The 12,070-nt window shown below is 46.6% G+C and overlaps 1 protein-coding gene across 1 annotated transcript; it reads left to right on the top strand.

Moving 5' to 3' along the window:
* Positions 1 to 2,746: 2,746 nt before the first annotated feature.
* Misfa (mitochondrial sheath formation associated) lies at positions 2,747 to 3,487 on the top strand. The gene is made up of 2 exons (XM_051148592.1): positions 2,747 to 2,970; positions 3,390 to 3,487. The coding sequence occupies exons 1-2, from the start codon at positions 2,902 to 2,904 to the stop codon at positions 3,480 to 3,482; spliced, it is 162 nt and encodes a 53-aa protein (XP_051004549.1). The 5' UTR covers positions 2,747 to 2,901; the 3' UTR covers positions 3,483 to 3,487.
* The last annotated feature ends 8,583 nt before the right edge of the window (positions 3,488 to 12,070 follow it).

Here is a 12,070-nt window from a genome sequence, read left to right on the forward strand (position 1 = left end):
GCCAGGATAGGATAGGCCCAGCTCTCACCGGAAGAGACAGGAAAAAGAGGATTTAGGAGAGCAGCGCAGAGGGAGAGATGGGGGAGGCAGTTTCACCAGGAGACTTTTAGAGAGACAGGTTGCCTCAAGAGAACAAGCTTGACACAGGTGAAGACAGAATAAGCAAGAAAATGAGAAGGATCCAGAAGGTTAGAGCAGACTTCTAGAGTTAGTCAGAGCAGTTCTGTCAGAAACTGAGGCACCAGATGGAACCAGTCAGCTTGGAGAGTGTTTGAGCCAGAACAGCTAAGTTGAACCAGCTAGCCAGAGTTCAGAAAGTGCTGGGGTGAGCTGACTCAGCAGTAAGTCTCAGACCATTCTAGGCCTCGGTTAGATTGTACAGAGGCCGGAAGCTTCCCTGACTAAGCCTAGGTTAGCAGACAGAGGCAGTGAGATGGAGATGACTGTCCCATCAGGAGAAGAAAAGGTGCTCTTACAGCACAGCATCTCACGGCTGTCTATAACTCCAGTTCCACAGATCTGATGGACTCATCTGGCTTCCACAGGCTCCACGTGCATGTGGTGCAGACACACACACACACAGGCAAAACATGCACACGAATAAAATAATAGTTCAAATCCTAGCACCAACATGGTGGTCACAACGGTCTGTGACTCTGTGGACACCAGGCACTCAAGTGGGTGTACAGAGATACACACAGGAGAAACACCCATACATATAAAAATATAAAAATTTAAAAAAGAAGATGCAAAAGTGTACAAAGTGGTCTCTGAAACCCAGCAGCTGAGGTGAAGTATACAATCCTCCCTGAAGGTGGCCAGAAGCCTTTCCATTTTGATGGAGGTGGTAGGAACAAGGCTGATGACATACTTTTCAAAACGCAGCAGCAACTTACACTAAAAATGAGAAATTTTTATCAGACGTAAATTACACTTCAGTAAGACTTATCATTAAGAAGTAAATAATTGCCAGGCGCTGTGGCGCACGCCTTTAATCTCAACACTCAGGGAGGGAAAGGCAGGCGGATCTCTGTGAGTTCGAGGCCAGCCTGGCCTACAAAGCAAGTCCAGGACAGCTAGCACTGTACAGAGAAAACCTGTCTTGGGAAAAAGAAAAGAAAATTTTAGTGAGGCACACCTTTGATCCCAGCACTCAGAGGGCAGAGGCAGACGGATCACTGTTAGTTTCAGGGTAGCCAGGATTACATAGCTTGTCTATTAAAAATAAAAGAAAAAGAGTGCAAATTTTGTTGGAATTTACTAAGTAGCTGCTGGCCTTGAACTCACAGCAATCCTTCTGCCTTAAGCTCCCTAGCGCTAGGATTAAATGGTAGCTCATATAATTCTGTAAGATTCATTTTAATGACTCTGATATATTGCTGCAGAGGGAAACCATGTTTCTCAGTCATGTGTGAAGTGGTCATCTTTAGCAAAACAACACAGGGAGAAGACCCTCTGAAGACCCTCTGTAGTCTTCTGTATGTATGGAGTTGCTTGCGTGTAGGCTGGTAGCGGGTGTATGCCGTGCACATAGACAGTATGTGGAGGTCAAGGTAACAAAATATGTTGCTGTATTTGAGAGGGGGGGTAGAGAAATGGGGGTAGAGAAAGATATTTTGGTGATGTCTGAGTGAGCATCTAAGTTCCAAGCTAGGGCCTAGATCAGAATGAAATACATGGGAAAAGGTGTAGATTGAAAAGGAGAGGGTAAAATAAATAAATAAATAAATAAATAAAAAGGAGAGGGCTGGACAGATAGCTCAGAGGCTAAGAGCACTAGCTGTTCTTCCAAAGGTCTTGAGTTCAATTCCCAGCAACCACATGGTGGCTCACAGCCATCTATAATGAGATCTGGTGCCCTCTTCTGGCATGCAGGCGTACATGCAGTCAGAACACTGTATATATAATAAATAAATCAATCTTAAAAAATAAAAGATTTGTTTGAAAAGGAGAGACTTGAGTGTAGTCCACTCATCCAGGAAGTTTGATCATAAAAGGAACTTGGCCACAGGACAGTTGGGAAACAAACCATTGTGGCAACTGGAGGCTTCCTTCCTTCCTTTCTTTTTTTCCTTCCTTCCTCCCTCTCTTCCTCCTTTCCTTCCTTCTTTCTTCATTTTTAGAAAAGCCCAGGAATCCCAGTGGCTTTTGAGAACCTAGAAAAGAGGATCAGTGAAGAGCTGACCGTGGGCACTGAGGAACGTAACAAGTGCTTTGAGGAAGCAGTCCTCCTCTCTTCTTTCTCTCTTTCTCTTCTCATCTCTTTCTTCTCCTCCTCCTCCTCCTCTTCCTCCTTCTTTCTTCTTCTTCCAGATAAGAGGAGAGGTCTTGTAGGGATATAGTAAAGGAAAATGGAAAACTAGTATAGGGTCTAAGGACAGTGTTGGCTATCTAAGCAAGCTTGAGGCCAGCCTGGACTATATAAGACCCTGTCTCAAAATAAAGTAAAATAAAACGCATGTATTATTTTCCTAGACCTCAGTTGGCTTCATTGGCAGCTGTCATCGTGACAACATCTTTTCAAATCTCATGTCACATCAGTAGTATGCCCTGGTGCTCCCTGGAGTAAGTCAAGTGCACTTTTGGAACCTTCATTTTTCTCACTAGTGACCTGGGGCTACAATAATAGGGCCTACCTTGTGGCAGTGCTGTGCAGTCATGTATACAAAAAAACCTACGGTGGAAGTATCTATGGCATGCTGAGTCTAAGTCACCTGACCAGTGATGTCACAATGCCTTCCTAGACTCCAGCTTCTTCACTGGAGAGTCTCGGATCCTTTGGAACTAACATGCGACACGTCTGTCAACGGAAGGTTTCATGAGTTCGCTCCTTTGCCAAGATCTTGGCGAACAGTCTCTCGCCGTGTGATTGTAGCTCAGAAAATTATTTTTCTTTTGGTGATGATCGTGCTGGGCTGGATCCTTTTTGTTGGGCTTGCGTCCTACATGGGAACATTTCCAGAGGCCATGGTAGGCACCAGCCTGGCATGCCAGCTGGGTCTGGGGTTTCTGACCAAACAGGAAAAGGATTTTTGGGGAGAGGGGGAGAGGGGGTCAGGATGTGATAAATGAAGACAGGGTATTCTCATCCCTTCGGAGCATCCTTCTTAGGAGGGTTTACTATTCCTTCCCTTTGCTGGGATAACGTCACTTGTATCCAGGCTTTATGGTATTTGTAGGTGTTTTGATTGTTTGGGTTTTAGTTTTCACCGCATTTTACAGTTATGGACACAGTGCCTAACTGCAGAGTATCACACCAAGTAGACGAGGAGTTTGTATTAGAGACGTTGGGCTGGGGGTGTGTTTTGAGCCCCGTCACCCCACAGAAACACTGCCTTTCCCTGGCGTCAATGGATGGGACCATGTCTACCTCTACTTTTCTCTCTCAGCCTCCAATGCTAAAGTGGAAAGAGAGGTTGCCTGTTCGGGAGAGCAAGGCACGACGAAGGACCCAAGCTTTGGAGGAGGAGCTGCTGCTGTGAGAGTGGTCAGGTCTGTTGGGCTGGGTCTCGCTGTGCACAGAGGGGGTTGGGGGTGGGGGCCCCCGGCTACCCTTCTGGGAAATAGACAAAACCTGGAAGGGGATGGGCCTGAGGTGCACGTTAGGGAAGAGGACTGGGGGCTTACCGCTGGGGAAGGCGGGCTGAGGTCACAGGGTTCCTTCTGGACCAGTCTACTCACCAACCCATTCTTTCACAAATACGGTATTAGCTTGTTGGTCATATGCAATAGATTATCATACACACGTATATAAAAATTAAAGGGTCTATATACCCACGTATATAACATCTTGATTGTATTATCCCTCCTCTTTACTCTCTCTTTTTCTCCCTCACCTCCCTTTTCTTCCTAAATACGGCCTTTTTCTCTTTTGAGATGAGGCCTCACTTTGTACTCCAACGCAGAGACCCACTCGCCTCTGCCAGCTGAGTGTTGGCGTTAAGGTCATGTGCCGCCACCATACATGGCTCAGAGCGAAATGCCAACTTGCCACATCTTTATTTTGTGTCCGCTTCGACACTTCTCAGCCTTCTATCCGACTCCCCAACAGCCACTCCTGCTTTGGCAGCACTTTTTGTCTGTGACCCTGACCATGTCCAGACGTATTAAACCAAAATAATTGATGTTTAGGCAAGTGAGCTAAAACATACAACTGAAATAACCAAGAGGAAGGGTAAATCAAAGATAATTGTCATGCGGTGTCTAGAAAGCACTGCTGAGTTTTGCAAGAAAGCAGATGTTAGTTACTAGGCCACCCCAAATCCTTTACTGATGTGACCACCCGCCCTCACTGGCGTAATTGTGGCTTTTGTCGTTAAAAACACTGTACACCTGAGCTTGTGCACTAAGAGACATTTTGGAGGCACAAGCCCGCTCTTGGTCTGGCCATTAATAAAAGGACTCATATGCCTTTAGTTGGCTTAGTTGGCAAGGTTGTTGGTCATTTTCTCTTTCCTGGATCATTTCAAGATCAACACTTTTTTGGTTTCTTGTTTGGTTTTTTGAGACAGGATTTCTCTGTGTGTCTGTCGCTTTAGCTGTCTTAGAACTCACTCTGTAGACCAGGCTGGCCTCAAACTCACAGTGATCCACTTGCCTCTGCCTCCCTGAGTGTTGGGATTAAAGGCGTGTGTGGGAAACATTAAGCTTTGTCACAGGTGAAAGTAGTCTTGGCGGGCTTTACTCTTGGGGCACCCCATGAATACCTTGTGACAGACTGAGTGGAGCCATCCTGGGCCTGGAATTCAGGAAGCAGACCTGGGAACCCCAACTGGGCTATTGTTTTTCTAATTGACCCTCAACGGGAGAAGAAGACCGCCCTTCCCATGTGACTCAGGCAGGTGGGGAGGAGAGAACAACAGGTTCAGCCCGGGTTTGAGTGCGTGGGGAGCAGCGGGCAGGCTGGACCAGCACGCGGGCCAGAGAGACATCTCCCCCCCCCACCCCCCCGCCATGTCCCGTGGAACGGATACCGGAAGGTTCACTCTTTTGTCCCTTTAACCTTTTTTCCTTCTTGTGTAAGCTAGTTGGGTTGTATAATAAAGTTTAATTGTTAAGAAACAGAGCCAATAGGCATGCACCACCACTGCCCAGTAAGATGAGCACTTCTAATGCCCCTTCTGAAGGACTGTGAAAGTAGTTAACATATGCTTGAGATCAAGCCATAACTTTGCCACTTACTGAGTGAACTTGAGAGGTTCAAGTCTGCTGCGTGTCAGTTTCTTCACTGGCACAATTTCGGTCTTTTACTGTTTTTGCGAATATCATGTTTGGGAATCTGTGTAAGGTGTTTAACGCAAAGCTTGAGAATTACAAACTCAGTATTGAACTAAGTGGAATGAGACCCAATCAGGGAACGTCTCCTGGTGACAGTGGCCTCGGGTACACATAACACCACACAACCACCTCATTGTTGTGGGGGAAGGTGCAAGTCAGACCCTCTGAGTGTCTCTTATTAAGAAGGAATCCCTATTTATTTTTTATTTTAGAGCAGTGCCATTGTCAGAGGAAGTTGATTCTTAATATGCTGAGTCTAGAGCAGACCGATTTAGGGGAAACTACCCGAGAAGGCAGGGGTAGCCCCAGCCTCAGGTGTTCTAAGAACAGGAAGCGACAGCTGGCCTTTGGTTTCCCTTCAACTCTAGTGGTTCAGAGCAGTCACACTGTGTGGCTGTGATGGAAGACGTGACAGTGGCTTAGTTCAGCCCCTGCCGCAGAAAGTGTGACCTCAGCCACAAAAGTGATTTTTGTGCCCATTTCCCCAGCTGTGAAAGAGCACCGTTAAAGCAGCTGGTATCTTCTCGTCCGTCCCCAGGGAGCTTACTAGGAGGCTCAGGCTGGTTGAGGCAGGATGAGGGCTGGTTTGCCACTTGGTTAGCTTTACCTTAACCTCTAGACAGACAATACGCTAAAGCTGTTGTCCACGTGGCTGGCTAAGCCCCTCCACCCCGCCCCGCCCCGGTGGTTTTGATTTGTTTTTCACAGAGATCTTTTGCTGCCTTTGATTAGTTTAAGCGAACACATATCTTATCACATCATGGCTTTTTACGATTCTAAACCGAGGCGAGGAGGCATGGGAGTAGCTCCCATTTCTGGTTTCTTTCATCCGAGAACCTTCCCAGTGTCCTGGCCCGACCCAGTGCTGCTCTCACCTTTGAGGAGCCCCCCCCCCCCCCCGTTGTGTCACAGGGAGTGATGTCACAATTGGTGTCTGAGCTTTGCCTCGCCCAAAATGGCCATTTTAGTTTAGACCACACACCGTACATCGCAAGGCTCACCTCTCAGGAACTGCCATGCTGGGATGGAATGAAGCCAGAGATCCCTAGGACTCCACAAACAGAACCAGACCTTCCGGTACCCACCCCGCCACCAGCAGCCAAGAGGGCTAACGATGATAGTTGTCTTATGGATGGTTCTCATTGCAGGGACAATGTGGAAGGGATATAAATATCCCCCAGGAGGGGTAAGTGTACTTTTGACTTCTTTTTTTTTTTTTCTTCTTCTAGTTTTTCGAGACAGGGTTTCTCTGTGTAGCCATGACTGTCCTGGACTTGCTTTTGTATACCAGGCTGGCCTCGAACGCACAGCAATCCGCCTGCCTCTGCCTCTCGAGTGCTGGGATTAAAGGCGTGTATGCCACCACCGCCCGGCCTTTTATTTTTGGTTTTTCGAGACAGGGTTTCTCTGTGTAGCCTTGGCCATCCTGGACTCACTTTGTAGACCAGGCTGGCCTCGAACTCACAGTGATCCGCCTGCCTCTGCCTCCCGAGTGCTGGGATTAAAGGCGTGCGCCACCACGCCCAGCCGCCCGGCCTTTAAAAAAAAAATATTATTTATTTTATGTATACAGCGCTCTGCTTGCACATACACCTGGACACCAGAAGAGGGCACCAGATCACATTATAGATGGTTGTGAGCCACCGTGTGGTTGCTGGGAATTGAACTCAGGACCTCCGCAAGAGCAGTCAGTGTTCTTAACCTCTGAGCCACTTCCTCAGCCCCTTTGACATCTTTACTACTAGAGAGTCCCTGGCATTAACACAGGAGGCATGCAAATCTAACCCTGGTGGCTTTAGAAACAGACTCCCTTCAGTACTTGAGTAAAAGCTCCTGAACCTCACCTGCGTCTACTGTTAGCTTCTCTACTTAGAACTGGGAGAGCCCCAGGCTTCTTTCATGTACTTTTAAGGACCAGTTGCCTCACACAGCCTAGGCTGGTCTCAAGCTAGCAGTGGAGCCAAGGCTGCCTTGGTCCTCCTGACTGCGGAATTCATGTGGCGCTGGCATGAGGCTTAGGGCCTCCCGCATGTGAGGCATGTACCATCTGAGCTACACCGCCAGCTTCTTAGATGCCTTCTTTGTTTGGTTTTTCAAGACAGGGTTTGTCTGTGTAGCCTTGGCTGTCCTGGACTCGCTTTGTAGACCAGGCTAGCCTCTAACTCACAGCGATCCACCTGCCTCTGCCTCCTGAGTGCAGGGCTTAAAGGTGTGCACCACCACGCCTGGCTTAGGTGCTTTCTTCCACGACTTATTAAAGAACGGAAGTGAAAAGTCTTTCTGGCCCAGGGCCAAAGCTAATCTCTGTAGTGCTGGCAGGGTGTTTTAAAACATTTAGCCTTCAACATTATTTCCTAGATCAGCCCACTTCTGCACACCAAGCCAAAGTGGGGTTCTGGTGGCAGGCATCTCTGAAATGTCAGTTCTTAACAGTGCCGAGCACTTCCTGGCGGCCGGCATGAAAGGTTTTGGGTGAAAGGCTCAGGCAGTCCCCTCTTTAAGTTTGGCGATGCTACAGCCTCCTGACGTACACTTGCTTTTCTTCCCCTCAGACGCCTCTGGAAGTAAGCAAAGATGACCCTGGGGAAGTCATGCAGCTGTGAAGATCACCAAACCGCACAGTTCCTGTTGTAGGTTTCACATAAAGTAATCGCACATTATTTTGTGATATTCTGTGTAGTTTACCACACTTTTTAAGATGAACAAAGACATTCTCCTAAACGGGGACGGAGGGTGAGTCGGTAGGAGTAAGTGATGACCAGGTCCCACTTGTCAAAGCCTCTTTATGCCTGGGATCGAAGGCTAAGACACCTAGTTTAAATTGTCCCCTGTTATGTAATTGTACGTAATGATTTTTTTTTTTTTTTGGTTTTTCGAGACAAGGTCTCTCTGTGTAGCCTTGGCCATCCTGGACTCACTTTGTAGACCAGGCTGGCCTCGAACTCACAGCGATCCGCCTGCCTCTGCCTCCCAAGTGCTGGGATTAAAGGCGTGCGCCACCACGCCCGGCTTGTACGTAATGATTTTTAAACCCACTTCCTAAGTAACATACCCCAAGTCCAGGGTCCAAAAGTAAAAACTACCCCATGTGGGATGGGGAGTTGTGTGTGGATGACTTATTTCAGTATTGGGAGAGATGTTAAAGACAGCCAGGCGCTCCTTGAACTCACAGAGATCCACCTGCCTCTGCCTCCCAAGTATTGATAAAGAGAAATTTTAATCCCCACCCAAACCTGCTGAAGCTGGGTGCTGGCCTCATTTTACAAAGTGACTAAAGAGAAGCTAAGGGGCTCAGGTGTCTTGCCAGCACAGTAGAGATTTAGATGCAGGCTTCCTCCAGGAACACCATGCCTCATGTGCTAAGGCAACAGTCAGACAAGACTGAGGTTGCTGCCTAAATAGCTCCCTCACCCAAAAAGCAGACGTTGCCTAAAGATCCCTTTAAAAGATTTACTTTTATTATTTATTCAATGTATTTGTTTTCCAAGACAGGGTTTCTCTGATTATCCTGGAACTAACTCTGTAGACTAGGCTGATCCTGAACTCAGAGATTTGCCTGCCTCTGCCTCTGGAGGACTGGGTTTAAGGGTGTATTGGAGGCCAGAGGCCTCTGATCCCCCTGGAGTTTGTTACAGGTAGTTGTGAGTTGCCCAATGTGGGTGCAGGGAATGGAACTCAGGTCCTCTGCAAGAGCTCTGGGGTAGTTCATGCTTAACCTGAGCCCTCTCTCTAGACCTCTGATGATCCTTTAAAAGGTAACATAATTTAGAAACAGAACTTACATCGTCACGGGTGGATCGCGGCCCAGGTGGGTCTGCTCAAACTACTGCACTAACCAAGGACAATACAAATAGTAAACATCAAACCCTTACTCTGATCTAGCCAACGGACAGGACATTCTCCACAGTTATGTGGAGAGCAGGAATGACTCTGACATGAACTCTGGTGCCCCGTATTTGACCACCTCCCCTTGGGAGGCCTGGTGGCACTCAGAGAAAGAATAAGCAGGCTACCGAGATGAGACTTGATAGCCTATGACCACATAGTGGGGGAGGAGTCCCCCTCAGTCTTAGACCTAAGGGGATGGGAATAAGGTGAAAGCGGGAGGGAGGGAGGGAGGAACGGGAGGATGCAAGTGATAGGATAACAATTGAGATATAATCCGAATAAATTAATTTAAAAAAGCAAAAAGAAAAACAACTTAACTCTCAATATGATGCAGTGAATTTGAGCCCAGGAATGGGACCCTAAACTGTAAGATCCAAGCACAGGAGTCGAAAATTGAGATGTGTGTGGGAGGTGGGGTTGGGGGGGACTGGGAGGAGGGAAGAAAGATATTTCAGTGATTGATGGTTCTACTGTTCAAGAGAACAAACCTGGCCTGCAAAGCAGCCCTGCAGTTTACACTGAAAACACTGTTATTTGCTGTTTGTTAAAAGGTTTTGCACCAAGAGAGCTGAGACCGTTTCCCACTGAACCTGAGACTTGCCATCTTGATTAGACTGGGTGGCCAGGGAGGCACAAGCGCTGGAGATATATGCTACCGTGCCTCCCTCTTAGGTGGGTGCTGCAGCTCTGAGACTCCTGCTTGTGGAAACACTTTACACTCAGTCCGTCTCCCCAGCCCCCAAGATCACCCTTCCTACGGGAAGGACCATGAATACAAAATGCACACATGCAATTCTTAGGAATTTGGCGATCTGGACACTGTTAGCATCTCTTGTGTTTCTCACATGACCTAGACCCAGCACACTGTAGTGGGTCTAGTCATCTGTGTTCTCTGTTCCATGGGTGTGTCCACCAGCCTCAGGTACATCCCTAAGGGCTCATCTTTTCAGTGTCACCCACCCATCTGTCCATGTACTCATGTGTCAGTGAGTGCACAGAGGTTGGAAGGCATAGGGTGTCCTCTCTCTCTCTCTCTGCCTGTTCCTTCCAGGCCGAGTGTGTTCCTGACCTGGAGCCTTTTGTTTTCCAGGATAGGCTAGAACCCAGCAAGTGCTGGTGGTCCTGTCCAGCCACTCTTGGAGCTGGGCTTACAAGTGGGTGCAGGGGCTTACACGCTATTCTCATGGTTGTATAGAGAGCACACTTTAACCACTGAGCCACTTCTGCTCCTCAAACTCCTGTTAGAGATTTAAAATGATATCTGACAAGAGATTATATACCGGCTCTGCTGTTTCTCTTCCATTTGAATAAGCCTTCAAAACCCTGAGTCACAAAGCTAGATTTCATTGCTCTAACCACTTTTTCTTTTTTTCTTTCATATGTTTATGTTTTGACTGTTTTGCTTGCACGCCTGGTACTTGTGGAGATTAGAAGAGGGTGTCAGGGCCCCCTGGGACTGGCGTTATGGATGGTTGCGAGCCACCAAGAGGGTGCTGGGTATTGAATCTGAGTCCTTTGCAAGCATAACAAGTGCTCTTAACCGCTGAGCTAACTCTCCAGCCCTTGCTTTTAGTTTAGTGTTTTTTGTTTTTTTTTTAAAACTTGGTGTCTGAGAATACAATGGCACTCTAGGTGGTGGTGGAAGAGAAGTCAGTGGAAGGCTGACCAGTTACAAGTATATAAGGGGCAAGGAGCAGGTGCATGCAAGGCGCATGCCTGACCTCAGGCCCTAACAAGCCTACAGAGGTGTTCAGCTAGGACTGGGTCCCAGGTGATAAGGAATAGCTTCAACTTTTGATCAATAAATGAAAACCAGTAAAAATATCAATAAAATATTTTAATGCCTACAATTTCTTGTATACATAAATTGCAAAACATTCACCTGTATGTGCAAAAGTATATTCTTCTGCAGATCAACAGCACCAGAAAACAAGCTAAGCTATGTTGAAGTTGCTTTTACATTTGATTTGTCTATTATGTAAAAGACATTATGGATTTAATAACTCCAAATAAATCTATATTCCACTCTTAAATCATACACTAAACACCTGAATAGGCATATCACACCCACTCACAAAATAAATAGTCTAATCAGCACACTGAAAATAAAACCACCAGTCTCTCTCGATATAGTTACTCTCTTTCCAAAAATGTTTTGGTCTCCTGCTATAGCTCAGAAATGTACTACTAGCTGCTTTACATTATAAAATACAAAATAATTTATTTCTTGGAGAAAATCTTGGGGCTTACCATTACAAAAATGAAATTTTGAGTTCCCGTAGACTTGGTTACAGTCTTTGAACTTTCTCATGGCACACACGTAGGGCTGGCTGCCCAGGACATGTGGTACCCTGCCTCCAAATGGATGTGACTGCATACATCACTTAGGGAAGATACAAAGGCCAGTTCTGAAGTCGCTTTAGAAGAAGAGGTGTCCTTTGCTTTAGCAAGCGGGACTGTGCAATCAGAGCCTTGAGTTTTATGAAAACTACTTTCTTGTCACATCTTTGTTAGAGGACGCCACACCCACCATCATGTACCATCACAATTGTGAAACATCACTACATTCCAGAATTAACATTACCCGATAAAAGGCACATCTTCAAATATTGAATCAAAATCCCAAACTCAAAACAGCAAAGAGAACACATTAAAAATCAAGCACTTAATTTGTAAACCTTGAAAGAAATAATAGCCTGCCCCTCTTTTCTTCAAAGGCTTTTTTTTTTTTTTTAAGGTGGTCAGGGAATACAGAAGAGCAAAATGGAAGACATGATTTGGACTTACAGTCATTCTTTCCTGTGTTTTCTCAGTGAGCCACACAAGCACACTTGTATAGAAGTTGATTACAGAACGCACTCAGCTACGGCAAACGTTCCAGCCTGACTTACCAAGTTCTGAAACA

This window comes from Acomys russatus, chromosome 7, assembly GCF_903995435.1.
Source record: "Acomys russatus chromosome 7, mAcoRus1.1, whole genome shotgun sequence".
Classification (NCBI taxonomy): domain Eukaryota; kingdom Metazoa; phylum Chordata; class Mammalia; order Rodentia; family Muridae; genus Acomys; species Acomys russatus.